The 21,525-nt window shown below is 39.7% G+C and overlaps 1 protein-coding gene across 1 annotated transcript in view; it reads left to right on the forward strand.

Moving 5' to 3' along the window:
* Positions 1–21,525, forward strand: part of LOC115352798 (potassium voltage-gated channel subfamily KQT member 1-like) — a 506,833-nt gene that overhangs the window by 64,667 nt on the left and 420,641 nt on the right. Inside the window, exons 7-10 of the mRNA XM_030041436.1 lie at positions 988–1,098; positions 2,147–2,242; positions 3,149–3,277; positions 5,740–5,902. Coding sequence (XP_029897296.1) covers positions 988–1,098; positions 2,147–2,242; positions 3,149–3,277; positions 5,740–5,902 — 499 coding nt within the window. The remainder of the gene's footprint in view (positions 1–987; positions 1,099–2,146; positions 2,243–3,148; positions 3,278–5,739; positions 5,903–21,525) is intronic.

The raw sequence follows: 21,525 nt of genomic DNA on the forward strand, positions 1-21,525 counted from the left end.
CCACTGGACCTGATCCTAACCCTGACTTCCTGGCTTGATGTTGAACCTGCCTCATTGCTGTGATATTGCCTTATAACCTGGACTCTTGGTTGGATCTGGCTGCTCTTTCTGCATCTGTTTTGCTTGGATGCTGTGGGACTGGATCCTGACGGAGGAGGCACTGCCCCGCCAGCTGTGTTATCTCTTGACTCTGGGATCCCCATCCCTTAGGGAGTACCTGGCCCTTGCTGCACCCTGATAAGCAATAAGGAGATCCAGGTACAGTAATATGATGCATCCTGTGGCTTAAACACAATTTTGAGTAGCAAAGAACTGTATTTGTGGGGGGAGGACAAAAGCTGAGTGTGGGGCTCTGCTGTATTTAGCTCTTGGTCTTCTGGCATATTTACTTTGGGAAGTAATATGTCATGGAATGGTTGTGTGTTCCTCCTCTTGCTATGAAAATTCAGTTGGGATGGCATTAGTTCTGTTGCTTTTCTTTCCTGCCAGCACAGGGCATAGCTTACCCTACTGCAACTAGTGTCTCTGTCTGACTGCAGAGTTGGGTAGATGTCTGTGCACTGGTTGTGTGCAAGTCAGCGCTTTCAAGGCTTTTTTTCTCAACTCTGTGGAACTACGTTTTAAAAGCAAAAGAATAAAAACTGCAAGCCTATGGTTTCAAGCCCACGGGGCCAACCCTTGCAGTCTTGGGAGAGTGGAAGCAGCCAGCTACAAACTGTGAGAACAGTCATCCTAGGTCCAGACTATTGTTGCATCCAGAACAGTGGCCAGTTGTGAATGCTTGCTGAAGAATGTAGAAACAGGATAAATCTGCAGTGATGCTTAGCGTACTCCTGTGGTTTCCTTATGCACAAATCCAAACACTGTTGATCCATATGTATCTCCTGATACTTCTCTACTTTTCTTCCTCTTTCTTTCTTTTTTTCCTGCTTGTTGAGGAAAACAGGCACTGCATTGCAGTGAATCAGATGTTTGTTTCTGGCCTAGGTAACAGTCACAACAATTGGTTATGGAGACAAAGTTCCCCAGACATGGATTGGGAAGACAATAGCTTCCTGTTTTTCAGTATTTGCTATATCTTTCTTTGCTCTGCCAGCGGTAAGTAGAACTTGGATCACTTTAATAAAGTCTCTGTCTGACTTGGGCTTACAATTAGGTAGTTTTAAATTAGTGCCTTTTGATAGGAAATAATGGGGTTGGGTGTTGCTTGAGAACGTGCACACGTGTCCTCCAGTGTGTGTATGTACACACACGTGCAAACGAGTGAAACTGCTGTGTCTTTACTGCAGTCATTTTGGAGAGGTGTGGCCTAGAAAGGAGGTAAGAGTAATTTTTGCTACTTGGAGAACTGAAGCTATTCTGTGAGGTAAAGAGAAAGAGAGGGGTTTTTTTTAATCAGCTTGTCAGCGCTGGAGGTGAAAATCCCTTTGTTTCTGCTACTTTGTGATTGTATAACAACAATTTGGGGTCCTGTGAGGAGAGGAACGCTGCCACGAAGCAGAGGTCTAGGAAACTGCATCTGCTTTCCTACATGGTACTATAAAGCATCTTTGGGCTTTTTGGATCTTCAAATAAAGGGGGGGGGGGGGGGGGGGGGGGGGGGTGGGGGGGGGAATAAAGATGACAGCATCAAAACAATTAGAAAAGACAGAGTATTTCTTCAGTAACTATTTTTTAACAGAAATGCTGACATAAAGCATATCTTTGGCTTCTTTGCTCAATTTTCCTGGAAAATCAAACTGGGTTCTGGCTTTAGTTGTGGGGGTTTTTTTTATGGCAAGGAATTAAAAATAAGTTCAAAGAATAGCTGTAGGTCAGTCATGTGACATTGGCATTTGCTTCTCCTGCCGTTGTGTAGAGTTGCCTTTGGAACGTGACTCTGTGAATGCCTCTGACTAATGTTACCTGTAGATCACACCAATAAACACCTACTGTTTATTGAAGATACATGATGCTAATATCAATGTTCTCAATTTCAGCTTTATTTGTTGGAATAAATAGAATTCTGTCACTGTGGACATTTGAAAATTTAGAACTTTTCTAGGACAGTCTTTTATAAAATGTCTGTTTATTTCATATGCCAAGTATTTGTTTTAGGCATGTGCAGCAATATTGCAGTCTGACTAGTAATTTTGATTATATTTAGGGTATTCTGGGGTCTGGTTTTGCCCTGAAAGTACAGCAGAAGCAACGTCAGAAGCATTTCAACAGACAAATCCCAGCTGCAGCTTCTCTAATTCAGGTAAGGCCCCTAGCAGTAAAATGCTTAGGAGGGTGTGGCCTAGTAGTTAAAGTACTGAGAATCACAGTTACTAGATTTATTTTAAATCTATAACTTGTTTAACTGTTTTGTCTTTTTGATTGATTTCAGTCACTAGAGAGAATTAGATAATTGCCTCTCCCCCTCTCATGAGTGAACATAGGAGGTTTTACTAACCTGAGATTCACAGGCATAACAACACTAACTGGATGCAATGAGTCTATTTGGTGAAACAGTAAAAAATCTTTGTTATAATCTTTAATTCCTAACTTCCTTTTATATTCCCTTAGGTCCTGTGCATCTGCCAAATCCTGAGGTGATGAATGTGTATACATACAAATGTACACACACGCCTCAGTTTAGAATAAAGTCCCAGCATGACATTCTATATGATAATGTAAAGAATGCAATAGCACGGTGCACAAATACTAAAATGCGACACACTGCAGAAAGAGGGAAACAGCAGTATTCTATGATGCTTGTGGGGATTTGCTTTTATGAGGGTTGTTTGGATTTTAGTGGGGTTTTTTTTTTGGGTGTGGGGTCTTGTGGTTTTGTTTTTGGTTTCTTTTTACTGTGGGCAGGGTTAGACCCCAGCTCCTAGGGGGAATGCTACAAAGAGCATCCTTAAGATCCCTGTGTGCTGAACGCGTGTTTCCTGGTGCAAATTGTACTCACCACAGTTATATACGGGGAAGAATGTATTTTATTAGGCATGGTGCTGTGTGGTGTAGCACAGTGACTGCAGTCAGAACTCCTTGCAGCATGTTTACATTGATTGAAGATTCTGCTGTTAGTTTGATTTGCAGCAAAAGCTGACTTACCTGTCCTGCAGGACAATAGTGACTGCTTTTTCACCGAGATTATTGGGTTTGGGTTTTCTTATAGACTCTGTGGCGGTGCTATGCAGCAGACAAATCCTGCAGCTCTACAGCAACATGGAAGATCTATGTTACATCACCGATGCAACATCCCCAAAAACCACCAGCGCCATCTAGCCCTAGTCTGAGAAAACAGGTAACGGAGAGTTGGCAGAGCTCTATTCTCTTCTCATTTTTACTTCGATTGGGATAACTTGCCAAAATCCTTATGAAGTGTCCAAAGAATTTGGAGAGCTGAAAAGGATTTGTAATGGGACATTTGAATGTTTTCCTTGTGCCACAGCATGATTAGTTTAGTCTTCCTTAAAATATTCCTGAGGGACAAATGTCTTCTCATTTTCAGTTTGCCCTGGTGGTCAGACAGGTGCTAGTTCTCCGTTGTTTTATGCCCTTTGAAGTCTCTTCTACCTTCTCAAAGGGTAGTGTAAGTCAATGACAACACTTGCCCATTTTGCATTCATTTTGCGTAGTAGTTCATACAGAAAGAGGAGAAAGCTAGTTTAAAAATTTATGTTCGCATTCAACATGTGGCTGACAGTATAGGTGCTTTTCTTGCCTAAGTACTTCTCTCCATGGTACTTTTATGTGGAACTGTGTGTAGAAATTTGGGCAAATTCCTGAGCTGTGGCTGCAGTAAGGTGGAATAGTGTTTGTCTACACAGGTGGGATTGCCTAAATATAGTTGTGTATAGTTGTTTCATTGGCAAGCTTGCCTAGCCTTTAGCACCCCTTGTAGAAAGGTGCAGGTCTAGCTTAGATACCCAGTGATGCTAGAGGCCTGGGTTTAGGCAGTGAAATCCTACTGATGCCTGTTGCCCAGTGGAGAATTGCGGTACAATTACCCCGCAGCACGTGTAGAGAGCTGTATTGGCATGATCTGTGTGCATGTATATGTTTCGGTGTTACAGCAGTGCAGTCTACTTGGTGTTGAGCAGAGTGTAACTTTGCCATGAGACTAGCTTCTTCGTAACTAGAGGCAGAAAAACCCGGAGGAAAGGAGTAAAGCTGAAGTAAGGCTGGGTAGTATGTTTTTCTGAACAACAAGCAATCCATGGTGGGAGAGCTGGAAAAAATCGACAGTTTTTAGTGCCCTTAGTATTTTCCCTCTGTTTTTTCTAGTGAGAGGGATTTCCCTAATATATTATCAAACCTAAACTTCCCTGTGAACTGCTAACCCTAAATCAAGAACATAATAATGGTTCTTTCATCTCTTACCAATGGATCATCTTCCCTTGTCAAAGGAGACTAGTTCTTTCTTTCTTTCTCTATCTAGCCTCTCATTTTAAAGGTTTAAATGTATATTGATCATCTTGTGCATGTTGTAGCATTTTGTTCTCCAGAGAATCCCTAGTTTCTTTTCCTCCTATGAGACCAAAATCTTTGCTTTTAGAAGCATTTTGATGCACTGCAGAGCATCCACTCTCTACAATAAATGCTCATTTCTACTATTTTTCATGCCCTGTTTGATTAATTTTGAACATGCTTTTGTTTAACTGCAGCAGAGCTGAACAGAAGAATGAATTCCAAAAGACTGAATGCAGACCGTAATAAAATAAGAATTGGTTTACTTAGACCAAATAGCAGTGTCCCATTTGTGAATATATTGAGCCTTCAGCTGTTTATGTTGATGTGTGCAAATACTTGTTCTCTCTGTTGATGCTGATCTCTAACTGCTTAGTGGTCACATCAGAGGCCAAAGTACTTTGCAGAATTGAGTGCAGTAGCCCTATATCTCAGCTTCTTGTCAGAAGGTTACTGGAGCATCAGGCAAACTAACGTATGCCTCTTACCTCTGTTTTGAGGTGAGTAGGAGAACCAGGTGGGACTAGAGCCAAAGGGTAGGTGGTCATGAAGACTGGAAATAAATGCTGCGGTGTGAGAAGTAGTATTTATATAGCTAGGTGGTGGCAGCATCCAGGAGGCAGACAGCACAGGCCATCTAGTCAGTATGAGAGTGGCTGTGATGTTGGTCGCTTCCAGTCACAAAAGCAGATGGAGACCAGCCTTGCTTGGAACCAGTTGAATCCAAACCTCCATTTTTTGTTCTTGTGTACCAATTGTAGGGTGCTTATTAGGTTGCCTCTTAGGCTTCTAAAATCAAGAGAACTTCAACTTTGGAGGCAGGAGAAAGGATTTATCTTCTCCTGATGTGCCTAATTCAGCCTTTTTGGTAAAAGATGAAATTTTCTGTAGTTGAAAAGGCTGTATAGTGCCTAGCTCATAGCTCAAAGTCTATGGTTATGTTTCATTAGAGCTTAGAAAGACGTTGCAGCCAAGCTGTTGTATACTCAAGTGATTACTATTTTGGGTGCCTTGAGTTTTGGACCCAGTTTGAGAAATTTTACTTAAGACCTGATTTTCAGAATGTGCTAGGCATCTTCTGAGAATCAAATTCTTACCAGATTTAAGTTGGTAATTCAGAATCAGCCACTCTTACAACCTGGGTTAATATTTTCACACTTTCACTGAATTTCAATTGCATTCTTTAAAAAACCCAAACAAAATCTAAAATGAATTTACTGTATAGCGAAGTTCATGTGTACTTCTCTGGTTTTGATAGTATCTTCTGATATCATCCCATTTCTACTTCTACCACAGGCTAGAAGATACAAAAGAAAAGGGAAACTAGGCTGTGGTAACGATTCTGCACCTATAATAAACCCAGGAGAGAATGCCTTGTCTATTCCACAGATCACTTATGATCACATTGAAGAACAAGAAGGCAAAAAAGATGTATCCTTCTACATTGATGAACCAGGAGGTAATTTACTTTTACTTGTGTTCAGGTTACCATTTTTTTAAGAGGCAGTATTAAAGTGAATTGAACTGATGCAGGGAAAATTTTTGCGAAAAAGTAATTTTAAACTAATCAGTAAAGCAAGATGCCTCAAACTGAGGACAATTGCATAACAACAACAACAACAGGGGGACACAAATTAAAGAAATCTTTAGATTCATGTGGTGTGAACATCAAAAGAGCTTTCTTTGTTTACCAAAGTTAACTCAATTAAGATATTGGATATATAGTTAATTCTGATTTTTTTGAATTATCTCAGAGGTTGATGGAAATCTTCCTCAGATCTACCCTACCTTTAAACTTTACCTCAGAGCCTGAAGGAAGGAAAATAAAACAGGAAAAATCTTTACTTTTTTACAGCATCTTCTTAAACATTGTGCAGATAAATTGTGGTAGGCACAGCTAATTTTTTTTATGCCTATGTCAACCAAGAGGTTTTGACAAGTGGGGTTTTTTTTCCTGCTTCATTTAAAATACTGTGTGTTGCTATAAGTGGCTGTTGTATTTCAACTTGGAAACTGGCTGAATTTCACTGCTGAGCTAAGATACTGCTTTGTAAAATTCTTTTTTAAATTAAGTTTGTAGTGGAAATGTGGGTATGAAATATTGTTTACTATAAAATGAGGGGTTTTTGGAAAGCTAATTTTTCCACCTTTGTGTTGATTTCCTTTGTCTGATGGGGTTGGGGAAAGTTGTGCTAAATCTTTAGCTCAAGGGAAGATTGTTTCCTCATAGTCTGAGGAGTTATGCTCCATACCTAGAGGCACGCAAAGCCTTGCCAAGTTAACTGAGGTATCCAAAGATGCTGGCCCTAATCAAAGTTATGTTACGTGGTGCTTTGCTTAGATTTTCATCTTCTTTGATAAACCTGAACACCAATTCTGTATAAAATTGCTACTCTTATGTGACATTGAAGCTGACGCACAGTTTCAGCCTGGAGAGAGTATGACTGTAGTCTTGACATGATGGTTTCTTAATTAAAAGTACTTTAAGTATTTTTGTCCCCAGGGGGAATATGTAGTGTCTTCTACCTTTGTGTTCAATACGGGAGTTTCACTGGGTTGCTTTAACTTTACAGAGTTGCTAGATTGTATTGTCAATGCAACCGATGTCATCCAAGCTAGAGCTGTCAGTCAGATGTGGAATAGCAGAGATCTGAGAGCTGTGGCATATTGAGGCACATCTGTAAAGGGTAGAAGCATCTGGCTCCCACAGGGATTTAGAAAGACCTTCAAGCCTCTGCTTCATGCAGCTGATAGCCATGAACTGCCATTGTGGGAGGAAGAATTTTTTCTTCCACTGATGGAGGTTTTCATTACCCCTCATGTTCTTCCTTATGTTTTATAATCTTACATAAATCTTGTATCTGTCACTTTGAGGTCAGAATGCTTTTCAGCAATGGTGGTATTTTAATTGTTGTTTGGCATTTCCAGTGCTTTTATAGGGTTCTGGGAAAGGGGATGAAGGGTGTGATTTATAAATAAAGTTGCTGCTTTAACTACATGTCTCTTAAACACGCTGAGAATGAGCATAGTATTCTGTTGTTAGATCTGTGCAGCTTCCCTTGCTGACCATGTAGTAGCTGATTTTGCTGACTGTATTTTTATATTGTGGTATTAGTCACTGATGGACAGAAGCAGCAAAGTGGTGTGTAACTTGTAACAGTACTGAAGACAGTAAAGGTGTTGAGGACTATGTTGTCTGTATTCATGACTCTGCCAGCGGACATTTATTCGCTTACGCTGTTTCTTAAATGTCCATAGTTAGTCTGAGCAAAGCTCTGTGCATCAGAGGAAAAAGATTGAAAAGACAACCCTGTATCTTTTTCTGCCTGACAGCTTGGTAACAGAGGAAAAGGAAATACTTTTTTCCACTTTTTCTGAAAACGTTTTCTTGTTGTACTTTTATTATAGCTGGTCTAATTTATTCTTGTTCTGAGACAGCCATGCGTATTATTCCCTTACCAATTAAGTTTTATCTATTTTTCATTTTCTTTCACGTTTTACCTTAGCCAGTGTCAGGGCTAAGTCACACTTCATTTGATTTTTCTGATTCATTCCTTCTGTTGCAAAGCTTCCAGGAATGTAGTTGGCAAATTCGTTTGCTCAATTGACTGAACATTCTTGACACCTCTCAAAAGTTTAAACCTGATTTCTCTCAGTGAAGTTCTCCTTGCCAGCATTAATAGGCTTCTATTCTTGGGAAGTGGAAGTACTAGGCTTCAAGCCTGTAAATGGGGGTATTTTTCCTCTCTTAAAAAGCTGAACGCAGAAAAAGCAGAGAAAATAATAATTAAAAAAAGGCAATTGAAAAAGGCCATGCCAGCTTCTCTTTCAGTGTTGCTATAGTGGAATATTTTATTCATTGGTTGTGGGGGTGGATGTTTTACAGATGATGGCAAACTTTGAGGTTGAATTAGATCACTTTTTTATAGGCCTGACCTAGGAGGAGCAGAGCTGTTGCTTTAAAACAGCTCTTCTAGTCTGCTGCTCTGGTCAGCTGCAAGAGAGACTGTAGGGAGACCTGAAACAAATGCCTGGCAAGTGCAGGCAACAGAATAACAGTTCCACTAAGAAAACTCCTTGTTCTGGGCAGAAATAGACTGAAATTAGCTTAAAATTTCCTTTTCCTTACCTTAATTCAGGAACTGCATTGCATAAGCATACCTCTTTTTTTTTCATGAAAATAAGGTTTTTCTTGGGATATCCTGTTCCTGTATCCATGTCCACCTAGAATCCTCTTGGCTTGCTCAAACTTGCTTAGGAGGCATATCTTTCAAAGCTAGGCAAAAATGCTTTCCTCTTCTATATGAAGAAGGCTTAAGAAAAGGAAAGCCTTATAAAGCCTAAAGATATGATCAACATTAAGGTTTCTGAGAGAACTTCTGAGTGTGTAATAAAAAACATGTATTGGATAGTGCATAATGCAGAAACTAAAACTTTACATACCACAAGTGATGGAATCTTGAAACAAGCACTTGATAACCTAAAAGGAAAATAGTTCCTGACTTAGTTCTGAACCATGCGTGGGGTTTTGGGTGTGACTAATGTGAAGTGCTCTGTAACCCTAAGAACTTGACCATCCTTGCAGGAATGGAAAGGCCCAAAGTCTTTGGCAGTAATAGTTTCCTTGTTTCAAGTCAAACCTCTCAAAATGAGGAAGCTATGTAGAAAGAAACTAAAAAGGAACAGCTAAAGAAAACATGGATTTAAGAAAAACAATTCTGGAAAATAACTGTGATGCTGAAGATACTCTAGTGCAGTGTATTCTTTTCATGGATATCTATTGCTTTTACTTAGGAACTCTTTAATACTAGGGTGTATAATTTAATTTTTTCGTGTAGTGATTTAAAACCCTCAGTGATTTCATCCTAACCTGAGATTATAGCCATAATTGTTCTCTATAGTCTTGAAACTGATCTTTACCTGTACTTCTGTCAGCCATTGTGTACATACTCCCGTGCAGCGGGGTCTGTTATCAGGATGACAAGACATGTATGAACTCTCTGGCATCTTTAATATTCCTGTAAGATTTAAAGAAGGCACTTCAGTATCAAGATGGTGTTACTTATGATAGCAAGAGTGAGTGGCGGGTCATAAAGACTGATCCAAATGGAAGAAAAAACAAATAACATTTGAGTGTAACTGAAATCTTTTACATGCACTTGAGTTTCATCTTCAAATAACAGCTATTTGCTGCAATGTATGCTTCTCAAAATGAACTGAATAGCTGTTTCATAATGCTTTTTATTAGGGAGGAAAAAAATTATAAAAATGTGAAAGTTTTTGGACCTTGAAGGTCAACCTCCTGGGACATCTCCAGCAGATGGAATATATTATTCTCTGTCAGATATTGTAGGTTGTATGCACAACTCATTATTGTAAATTTGTCAAAGTCACAAGACTCTCAGAGTGATAAATCTCTGCTGGGGTAAAAACAAAATTCCCTATTTATCACTGTGCTTTTCTGTTTGCTTTTGGGAATTTCTTGCATGCTGACATATTTCCCCCCCCCCCCCCTTCACCCTCCATATTTAAAGCAAAACTGCACAAGAATAACTTTTCACCAGGAGAGGGGAGAGAACTGTAATTTTTGATGACCCCCGGAGTACCTTTGTAAGCCCTTTTATATAAAGTGTGTAAGGGTGTTAATGTTGATTTATTCTGTCTGTAATGCTAGTTTGGATGCTGACATTCCAGAACTCGCCTACCTAGTAATGGGTTGGCTGTTCCTGGAAACTGGCTGCATTTCCATTGGGGAAAAGGCTTGCTTTCCCTCAGTGGTGTAGATGGATTACAATCTGCAGTACATATAAAGAAGCAAGCATTTTAATTTAAGTGGATTCATAGATTCCAGTGCTGACAAGCTGAGTGAAAGGTGAGAAAAAACATGTGGCTAAAATTAACAGAATAAAGCAAACAGCAAAGCTTTTGAGGCTCTGCATAACTGTCAGTAAGTCAGAAAAGCATAAATATAAAGAGATGTTCCAAATTAGTAAGAGAAAGTATCCAGATACCATGCTTCTGAAAAATGTCATACTCTTAAGGTGAGTTTAGCACATGCTGCTGGTTTTGCAGTGAGAATCTATATTTAGCATAGGGCTATCTAACTTCTAAATTTGTCAGTCAGTTCAGGACTTGTGGGCACTAATGGTACTTGCCTGGGAGTAAGAATTGTGGAAACGTACCTCTATGCCTCTACCAGAAAGTTTTCAGTCTTTGCTGTTTCAGCCCTGGCTGTCCTGAGTGAGAACTTTCAGTGAATTCTGTGGTTTATCTTGCGTGACCGAAGTGGATGGTAGAACTGGGGTTGGTGTAAGGGGAGATGGAAGGCTGAGAGGAAGAGAACAGCTGCCTCTGCCAAACTCACTCTTACTTCTGATTAAATCTGGCAGCTTTTGAGGTTTAAAAATTTATTTTTGTTCTGCATTTATTCAACTCCTTGTTCTGCCTGATTTAGGACCAGAGTTTCGATCGCTGGTCACACTGGACTTGAGCAGGGACTTTGTACCAGGTGGTCCCAGGGACCATGGTGAGACAAGGTATTTGCAGCTCCCTCGAGCTTTTTCTGATAAGTAATATCAGTAAAACTGAGTTTAGACTTTTTTTTATCCAGAAAACATTCTTGCTTCATCAAAGACACTACATTTAGATGAAATTTCATTTAATTGAAAATGTTCCAACTAACTTTAGTTGTGATGTAAGACTGAATTTAGCTGTTCAGTAGCAGAAGAAAATTTCTCTGCGTGGTAGGGATACTTTATGATGACGTTGGCTTAGCATAAATACATGGTGAATAACAAGTTTGTGCTATAGAGTTAAAAAACCAAATGAACAACAGAAGTGCTGTCAGCCACGGACTAGTGGCAGTGGTGTTTCTGGTAAAGTTGACTATTAGAACTGGAAAAAAGGACACTATCAGCACAGCGGGGGGGGGGGGGGGGGGGGGGGGGATTGAGTTGCAAAGGAGGGCATACCCCAGCATAGGATGTTTTGTTGCCAGAAATTAGTATTTCAGGTAATTGTTAAAACCTTAAAAATGTAGGAAATCAGAGAGGCAAATAAATTCTATTTGAGTCAACATGTTGCCTAATAATAAAGCAAAGGTAGCTTTTTAAAGTGAGATTAAACTGACCTAATAAATTATATAGTTTTTGGTAAGCTATTTCATGGTACTGATGGGGCCCTGATAATTTTTGCTTTTGGATCCAGAATATATGTTGTGATAGTCCTGCTGTGTAAGTCTCTGGGCAAGAGAAGGAAGGAAGAAAATCCAAGACCCTGTCACAGGGGTGTCAAGGGAGAATTTAACTGTTGACCATAAAGACAGGAAATCAGTTTGTTCGGTTTTTTTATGTTTGCGCACCCAGCAGAACCTTCTCACAATACAGGACCTTGTGGGGTTTTCCTGACCTCTGTGTCTGAAGGAATGCATTGGAAAAACCTATTATTCAGCTAGGTCTTTGGTAGCCTTAGTACAGAAGGTGGAGAGTGGAAGTAGAGGAGAGACTGTTCTACCGTTTGAGTTGTACTGCTGGAGATCTGATTAAAAATGCGAAAGGTGTGTTGGAGAGTAACCATAAAATGATAGTCTTAGCCAGCCTTGGGAAGAAGAGAGAAGTGAAATAGAGTTATTTGACTTCAGGAATGGAAACTCAAGAGTTAATAGATAAGGTATGGTAGGAAGCAAGACTAAGAAGTGTTACGCTCAAAGTCTTTATAAGCAAGAGGAAGCACATGTTATAAAACTAGAATTTAGTGCTGGTATAGCTGAAATCTTGAGATCTAATCACTATTAGTCCAGATTTAATAGTTACAAAAAAGAATCAAATGCAATATTTTTTTTCATATTTAAAATGTTGCAATAATAGTAAAAATACAATTAAAACTATAACAGTTCTGAATTTTTACCTATTTTCCTGGCATTTATGCTCCTCTGGGTCCTAAGGTTTCATTTGCTGCAGGGGAGAAGGGGAAGTGCTACAATGAGTTACTGAAACCTGGTGTCCTTCACAGGGAGGATATGATGTTTATAGTGATAGTTTCTTCTTCTCCCAGGATCTGCTTGGGGTTGCTTATAAATGTTTCCTAACACACTTTTATGTATTTCTTCATTGGTGTGCATCTCCAGGTTTCATCTGAATTTACCAAACATGTTCACCTTTATGTATGTGAGATTAGTATTTCTGTGTTACCCTTAACACCAGTTTTGTCCTGCTCCAGGACTATGTTTTTCTTTAATTGACCATTAGTGAATTGTTTATAGCTGTGGTGTCTCCAGTGCCAAGCCTGTGCCCCACCTCTTATCTCATGCCTGTACTCCTATACCCTGCATCCTGTGTTTCCACCTCTCAAGGCCTCTGATATTCTCCCTAGCCTGGATTTCTATAAACTCTGTCATTATTTAGTTGTAAATACCTCATTCTACTAGAATAACTGCTGTTACTACTGTAGATATGAAACTATGGTTGTACAACGCAAAGATAAACAAAAGTAAAACAAGTCAGATGCAGACACCTGGTCAATTAGAGAAACTGCTGTCTCAGGTAAATCACTTGAAGTCAGGCCAGGAAAAGTTTGGACAGAGCAGGCCGGAGAAGCTTTATTCCTTAGGTCTTGCACTTAGTAGAAAGCTTAGGCCCTGTTACTAGCAGCGCTAATGCAGGACAGCACAGAAGAATTCAGGAGCTCCTTAGTGAACTCAAATGAATATCTTGGTCTGTCACTTTTCCAAAACGTAGGAAAGATAGGAACAATCCGGGTAAATTGTGAGCTTTTTTTAATGATCTAAACTTGAGATGAAAATCTATGCAGAATGGAAGTTTGGCCCAATTATTAAACATAAAGTGTAAAGACAGTAATGATGTCAGGTAATACTTAATGCTTTTTTCTTTTCACTGAAAATTAACACTGAATTTGCTAAAATTGACACTATAAATTGTGTCACTTGCTATTATTTGGCTAATGATTCAGTGAGGAGCAAATCAAGTAGAAGAGAAAGGATTGGGAAAGATACACTGAAGTCAGGTTGCTTTTGGTTATCTGGGCTTGCAAAGTAAATAGCTGAGGAGTAAGGCAGTGATCAGAAACAACCTCTAAGCCACTAACAGGACTGATAAGAGGCTGGTGGGGTGCATGGGTCTATAAAAGAGCACACAATGCATGCTTTGAAAGGGGTGGAAGGAGGAATTTCCATACGTAGGAAAGTCCATTTCCTAGAAAAATGCTGGTGTGGTCAAATTATTTGTTAAAAAAACAAACAAACAAAAACAAAACAAAACAAAAAAAACAAACAAAAAAACAACAACAAAAAAAACAGAGTAGGAAGGAAATAAGTAACAGTGAACACGAATCGGTTGAGAGCAATCGCATCAGATCATGCAGGGTATTTTTCTGTGATGTGGCAATGTATGTTGTAGGTAGAGAAGCAGAAGACGGTTTATATACTGATTTTAGTCACTCTTTCCCATCTCCTTGTATGTGCATAAACACAGGATCTGTATTATGGCCTAGAAAACTAGCTTAGGCTACTGTAGGAGGGATGAGAACTTGTTGGAACATGATAGTTAAGAAAATATTCACCAGTGGTTCACTGTTTAACTGATAAATGTGTTGAGAGAGGTTTCTGAGCCTGGTGCTATCAAAGCAGCCTATCAGCGGGTCAGATCATGGACTAGAGTGGAATTTTTATTCAATGCACATTTGGTATCAACTCAGCAGTGGCTGAGGGCACTTTGGAAGGCAGCCTGTGAGCCTCCCACAGAGACAACGGTGCTCCTGCAATTGGCTCCTGTCTCACGTTCCCCTGCTAATCCTGTATCTCGCTAACTCGCTGCGGTGATCTGTCTCCATACTTTTGATATCAAGTACAAAGGCAGCTCCTGACCTGATCTCTGGTCTATTAGCCACCTGTTTACGGTACGTGATGCCGCAGTGTGGAAAAGATAACCCCCTCGCTGCACAGCACTGGGGGATGTGTTGTGCTCAAATGAGCCCTTGTAGAAAGAGGCTTTTCCAGTTCAGCATAGCTCTGCAGCACCTGTCGTAGGTTCCAAATTATTTTGGGGAAGTGAGGGCAACCTTTGGTGGGGGGGGGAAGCAGTTTGGGATTTAAGGTTTCCTTTTTTTCATGGGGGGCTTGAACTCTGGTGAAGACCATGATTTTCTAATGCTGTTCTAATTGGTCGACTAACTTAGTATTAAAAATTAGAATGCAGATAGTGCATCAGGGAATGGGAAACATATATAAATGGAGGTTGCCTGGGGAAACAGTCTATGCAACTTACCTTTAAAAGTACAGATAAGTATGTGCTACACAAGTTGGATTTTTCTCACCACTACTACTTTAGAATCTCATCTTTTTGTTAAATGTTCAGTGAGGTAGCAACAGTCTCGCTCCAGTGCAGCCCAGAATACAGAATACATGGTCTAAAATGCCAAAGACCAAACTTCAAACAACAGTAATTTAATTTCAAAATGCGAGGTACATCTCCATGCGATCAGGTGGATGAGAAAAGGGAGGTGGGAAGAGCCCAGCCGGCACTTAGGCCAGTGGTGACATACAGAGCAGTTGTGGTACTGTAGATTGGGAGGTTTTCCACTGCAGTTCCCTAGTGACTGGAAGTGAAGGCCTTTTTGAGCCACCTCAGAGCCTTCTCCCTGAAGGCGAGAAGCAGGTACTTCATCTTATAAATGACAATAAGGGCAACTTTTTGCATTTCCTCTGTATTTTTTTTTTATTTTTGTGTGTGTACTGGCTTTGTAAAAAGCCAAGGATTGTCAGCTTTTGCCTCAAATTCTTTTTCACAAAAGCAGCAGAGGCAGCTAGGGACTGTTAAAATGAGAATGGAGGACAATGAAAAGCTCTAGCATGTAGTGGTGGGCTGTTAGGCTGCAGGTTTGGTGTTGAGGCTGTACGAAAAAGCTCGTCTCCTGTTGAGGAGGGAGCGCTGCATGAGTCAGTGTTCCTGGATTCTGTTCCTAGCTCTGTTACTGATTTGCTATGTGACCTTGGGCAGACAATTAACTTACTGTGCTTCAGTTGCGTCATCTGTTAAATGAATATAAGTCTTGTCTCTGTCACAGAGATATTGGGAGTCTTAATTGTTTATGAAGTGTTTTTAGACTGACACAGCATTACAGAAGCGAAGAATGCTATTAGTCAATGCAGTATTAAACATAGGCCTACACGTTTATTTATTGTTAGCATAAACAAGGAGGAGTGGTAATCAGGGATGTCAGCTTTTGCAAGAAGAGAAGCTGATTTTTGCAGAAAATGTGGAGGGTAATGCTCTGTGGGGAAAATAAGATGTGATTTAATCCAGAGTGTAAAGCTACTTTTTAGCCACAAGAATTTGTTCTTTCTGATGGGAATGACAAAACATTATTGCAGGAGATCAGTGCATCGTGTTAAAAAAAAATTATGGCTTTTTTAACTGGCTCTACTTAAATGGCAGAGTAGTAAATGTACTTTTACTACTCCTTTAAATATACTTTTTGTCTTGAATATGTGAGTTAATGTGGCTTGAAAAGCATGTATTTTACATATTTTACCTTGTATGTCAGCTGGGAAAGCTGAAAAGATTCCAGCATTAGAAGTCAAATAAACTCTGTCTCTGGGGGTGGGGTGTATGTGTGTGTATCTATATGCAACACTGACCATTAATTAAAAAATGGAGAAGTAAAAATTTTGTGTTCTCTTTTTTTTTGTTTTGCTCCCTGTTTAGATTTCCAGGTGTTAGCCACTTTCTAAACAATTTTAGTTTGCTTGATATGTCTCTTTACATAGCATGCTGTTTGCAGTCTCGTAGATGATGCCTGGAAAATAACTTTGATATACAGGGATGCATAGTGTTCTTTCCAGATTTTCCCAACCATAAATCCATCAGAATCTTTGTCTTTACTTCTGTGCTGTGGAAATGCTTCCATGCACCAGCCAGAATAAGTGCTGTGATGGAAAATCTGTCCTGTCAACTTGCTTAAAGATACATGCACAAGAGACTTTTTACACCTTTCTGTCAGTTTAATCCTATCGGGTGCTAAAAACCCTCTGTATGTCTGAGTATAAATAGCAGAGAAATCTAAGAAATAAAGCTTTGTTTCAACCTCTGTACCTGGTAAAAACCGACACATTCCTGTCAATGTTCTTTGGTTTCTTGCAAGTAAAGGTTCAAGAACTTGTCACAGGGCTAGCTAGACAGAGCTAGGCAATCCTTACACTTAAAATGGTCTTGTTTGCTATTATGTTGTGAATCTTCACATTTGAATAATTTTGAACTTATACCTGCTGCATCTATTGCTGGCTAAGACTTCCCTTCTGCTGTTCTCATGAGTGTTATGTCTGAGAACCTGAAACCAATGCACTTTGCTGTCCTGTTTGAAACCGAATAGTGTGTCATTACGGGGATGCTAGTGTTGCACTAAGCCATGATCTGATCCAGTGACACTTTAACATTTTCCTGTTTTATTTCTACTTACTGCAGTAGAAAATAGCATATGCAATGAGAGTGGCTGCATCGTAGGGATGTACATAATTGATGCATTCTGAAGGGAGATGATTTTCTTATTGTTGAGCTTCTTCCTGTTAATTCTGATCTGCATAAGATCTGACAGACTGGAGGTGAAAAGAGTTAGTTGCTCTGAAGACTGTCCACAGTCTCTGTTGATCACAAAAAGCTAGGAAAATAGGTGCTGCACTATGTGTCTGCCAGTTAGAGGTAGTCAGAACTCTAAAAGTATTTCTCATAACTATAGCAAAAAAGAAAAGCAGCTGCTTGTCATTTACTTAACCTTGCTTGGGCTGAATTTAATCAGTGGAAAACATCTGGAACTGATTCCCCTTCAATTTAGAGTGTCCAGTAATCTGCTGTGTACATAACAACTCGTGCACCTTTAGCATTAGAATACTTTGCTAAACAATCTTTTGCAATATTGTTATCTTTTGGAAAGAAAAGAGGAAGCAACAGTAATTTCCTAATGAGCAAACATTTGCAATGTTGTGTATAGGTTGTGTTGTTCATTGATTTTGTGCAGCTGTTGTACGGAATCTATTGATCAGAGTTAATAAATTTCTAAGTGAGTAAGACTGCTTATTTGTATTGATTAAAATCGGGCCAAATTCTGAACTCTTTAGCATTGCTTGACAACAACTGATGAAACAATTTGACCTTGTTATTCTTTTGATAGAACGCAATGTTGAATTACGAGCAAACCTTGAGTATGTAAAAAGCTTCTGCCTATGATCTATGAGTGGTTTTGCTTAAAATTCTTAGTCTTTCTTGCAGAATTACGGTGTTGGACTTTTCTAGTGAGCTACTGATACCTGCTTTTCAGCTGACTTTTCTGTTAAATAAAACTAAAAGAATCACTGAATTGGGTAGTAATACTGGATAAAATGCTAACAATTCTTAAAAAGCCACTTGGTGGGAGATATGTGGAAAAATAACATGCATTTAAGCGATGTTTTGTGTGCACAATACATTCCTTCTTTACGAGGGAAGTTGGCAAAACTGGAATATATACTCTCTTTCAATATAAATCCTGTTCACTTGCAGGAAAACATTTATATTTAAATGAACTTCTTTGGAAACCATAAGTGACTAAATGTATCTCTGGGAAAAGCTCTTCCTTCTTAGTGTTCTCCTGAGAAATCTGCAGTGAATATCCCAGCTGATTTAGCAATGATATCTATGGGAATTTCTATGGGAATTCCTCTGGGGTAAGACCCACAGAGGTGGGGCGGGGAAGGGTGATGAATTACTTTGGGCATCCCTTCCTCTTTTCTTTGCCCCCCTCTATTAGGGAGTTCTCTTACCCACATTAGCATGGAAGGAAAAGTAAAACTCCTATACAGCACCCTCCTGTCTTGTATTATGAAAAAATACAGATGTGATCAGTGCTACCCAATGCAGTAAAAGAGTACCCAGCTTGGAAATATAAAGCAACATTGATGGCTCTTAAAATTGTGTTATTTTGATAATGTATTATTTTTGTATTGAGCATCTTCGAGCAGTGGCAATCCACCATCAAGACAAAAACCCTCCTGGGTTTCCTCTTTTTTGTTCTTGCTATGGTCTGTAGCACGTGGTCTCACCAACAGGAGAATTGTGTGTAGTTGGCACAGACTTGGAAACTCCTCTGTAAAAGGAGAAGAATATTTTTTTCATCTTTGAATAAGGTGAATTACAATTCCAATAACCAGTTCCAGGAATTTTGGCTTGCACACAGCCTGGTCCTGAATCTGCCTCACGGGTACGTAAACTGTGACTGTATTCTGACCCTTTGGATCTATTTGTGTTCCTTTAAGTGTTATATTATGCTGAGTTCTCAGAACTTGATTCCAGTTTTCAAAAAAAATCTTAAGCAGCATAATGCCAGTATTTGTTGCTAGTGGCTTTTTGGTTCTGTTTTTAATGGGGTGAATCAGACCATGGCAATGGGATACTCTAGACCTGGTTGTACTAACTCAATTAAGATCCATTTCAGGTCAGGTTGACCTGAATCTATCCTAGATTAGTTTGTGCTGAGTGAGCCATCATGAAGCAAGCGTGTGCCGGCAGCCCTAGATAGAAGTCCACAAGTTTTTCTTGCTGTTTATTTGAAGGGCTCAGATTGGCTGCTGTTTCTATAACCTTTTAAAAGAGAGTGAGCGAGCATACACTAGATTTTGATGTACACGGGGGCCCAGCAGCTTAAGGTTTACAGGGCTTAATTTAGCCTGATGAGCAGAAAGTATATGCAAAAGTACATGCAAACATGCCTTAGCATAATAAAATATCAGTGTTGAATAGGATTTTTCCTTTTTTTTTGTCTGTTCATAAAACAGTGGGCCTATTCATATGTCATATGAATGACATCAATTTTAGCTGATAGAGATCTACTTGGATAAGGTAGTGATGGCTTTTACAGGGAATTATTTTGCCTGGTAAAGATCCTCAATTTACATTATTTGTTATCTTCTGCTTAAGTCTCCTTAAGGGGGTAAAGATGTTATTTGCTAGATAAACAAATGCATCAGTACCTGCCAAACTCAGATGTGGACTGGCTGGAGAGGAACCAGCCTGGGGGGGAAATACTCCTCGTACCTCTTTTACAAATGGAGAGTGAGGCAATTTAAGTTGGGGTCCAAAAAGTCTGCATCAGTAGCAATTTCTAAAAAATGATTAATTTGAACAAGTTTGTCTATTTTACAGCATTTAATTTAGAGTAAGGCTTACTAAGGAGACCTCTGGTGCTCTGTTCTACCTCCTTCATCTCCATATGTCCCCTCACCAGCTTTGAATGGACCTTAGTGTGTTCCCATTTCATAGGATGCAATCACACATCCACAGTCTTCTCTCTCTCCCTTCATTTAGATCCTGCTACAACTGGGTCATGCAATTCTTCTCTATGAGATGGAATTGTCCAAGAGATTTTTCCACTGTTTATAGTGTTAGCTTCTCCGCCAACCCTCTCAAGAAACTATGCTGCAGGGAGATAGGAGGTCTCAGCTTTGCACATTGTCCCTTGTGTAGTGCAGATGTCTCATCTCAAATGCTGAAATGTGGCTTTTTTCCATGACACACTCTCCAAAGGAATTGATGTCTTAGCCATGAAAAAATGAAGGAATTGTTGTAGAAAAGCTCTCTTCAATTTCGGTGATCTTGTCTAAGCAGTTGCTTTTGCAACTGAACAGCTACTCCAGGGTAAATAATGCCGCAGATTTTTGTCTCAATGCTGTCAGCTTTCATTTAACCTGTTGAACTGCAAGTAGCTAAGTATGTTGTGCTGACTGCCAGTCTATAAGGACCTTGGAGTAGAACAGGAGAGTGCTAAGGTTTCAGTTGTGAATCTCTTGCAATATCAGATGAGGGTGATGGTTAGATCTAGGCATAAGAGAAGCAGGTCCTTGTCAAGGTGGTGCTTCTGTGCCATGCTAGCAAACATCGTTGTTATAATAACATTTGCAAAGCCAGAAATGGTCAGTACTTCGAACCAAACACCAAGATATTCCCTTCATTTGTGACTTCAACCTCGTTTAAATCTGTTTCTCAGATGGAAGAAGGACGTATCCAAATTTGAATAAGAGAACACTAAAGCATTATAGCTTGAAAGCCAATTTGTAAGGCATGGGTTTTGGGGAGGTTTGGGGGGGGGGGGGGGGGGGGGGGGGGGGTGTCTGCGATAGAGGAACATAGTCAATGCTCTGAACAAGGAAGTAACTGCACAAAAGCATCAAAGCAAAGGAAGGGGGGGGAGTGAGGGAGATGGGGAACAAGGTGTTAATTTCTCCCTACTGGTCTCACAGCAAATCTCCAAAAGCCTTGGATACAACAGTCAGTAGCCTTTATAATGCCAAGAGTCCAACTGACAGTAAAAATCTTAGGTCTTAATGCTTTAGGATTGTAGTAAGAGTCTTCACATTATCCTCTCAAAAGAAGTAATTTGCCTCTTGGGCTATGCCTTTGTTATTTCCAGAAACTGTAATGCCTTCCTCTAAAGGTTTATTGGAATAAAATTCATTTTACTTTTATCCTTCCTTTCTATGGCTGTGACATGGAGCTTCACTAGTATTGCATTTTTTTTTTTTCCCCATAGCAATAGTAAATGTGTTTGAGGCCACTGCGTGAATTTTGCATTCACTGGACAAGTGCACATTCAGATCTGTACTAAAATCAGTGTAAACAAATTTGGATGTATTCTCAACTCCATGTGAACAAATTTACTGAATAAGAAGACCCATCAGGAATTCTTGGATACCACCTCAGTCTTAGAAAGTCCCACAGCTGCAGACCACAGGAAGGTCTCTGAAGCTCGCACTATATATCTGTCCTGTCCTTGTGCATCTGCTCATCACCTCTGTTGGAGACAAGGCAGTGCATAATGCAGTTCTTTGTCCTGACCTGTTGTTATCTGATATTGGGAAAATCCAGCTGTTTTTTCTGTTTTGGCAGTTATTCAAAAGAGCAAACCATTCCAGGATGGTATGTACATGTTTGCATTTGAATGACCGTGGAATCCTGCTACCCCTCCACTTACACTTACCAAATATATATATAGTGAATGAATCATCCATTTTGTCCAGATTTAATGGATGAAGCAAAATGGTTA

Source organism: Aquila chrysaetos, chromosome 17 (genome assembly GCF_900496995.4).
Source record: "Aquila chrysaetos chrysaetos chromosome 17, bAquChr1.4, whole genome shotgun sequence".
Taxonomy (NCBI): domain Eukaryota; kingdom Metazoa; phylum Chordata; class Aves; order Accipitriformes; family Accipitridae; genus Aquila; species Aquila chrysaetos.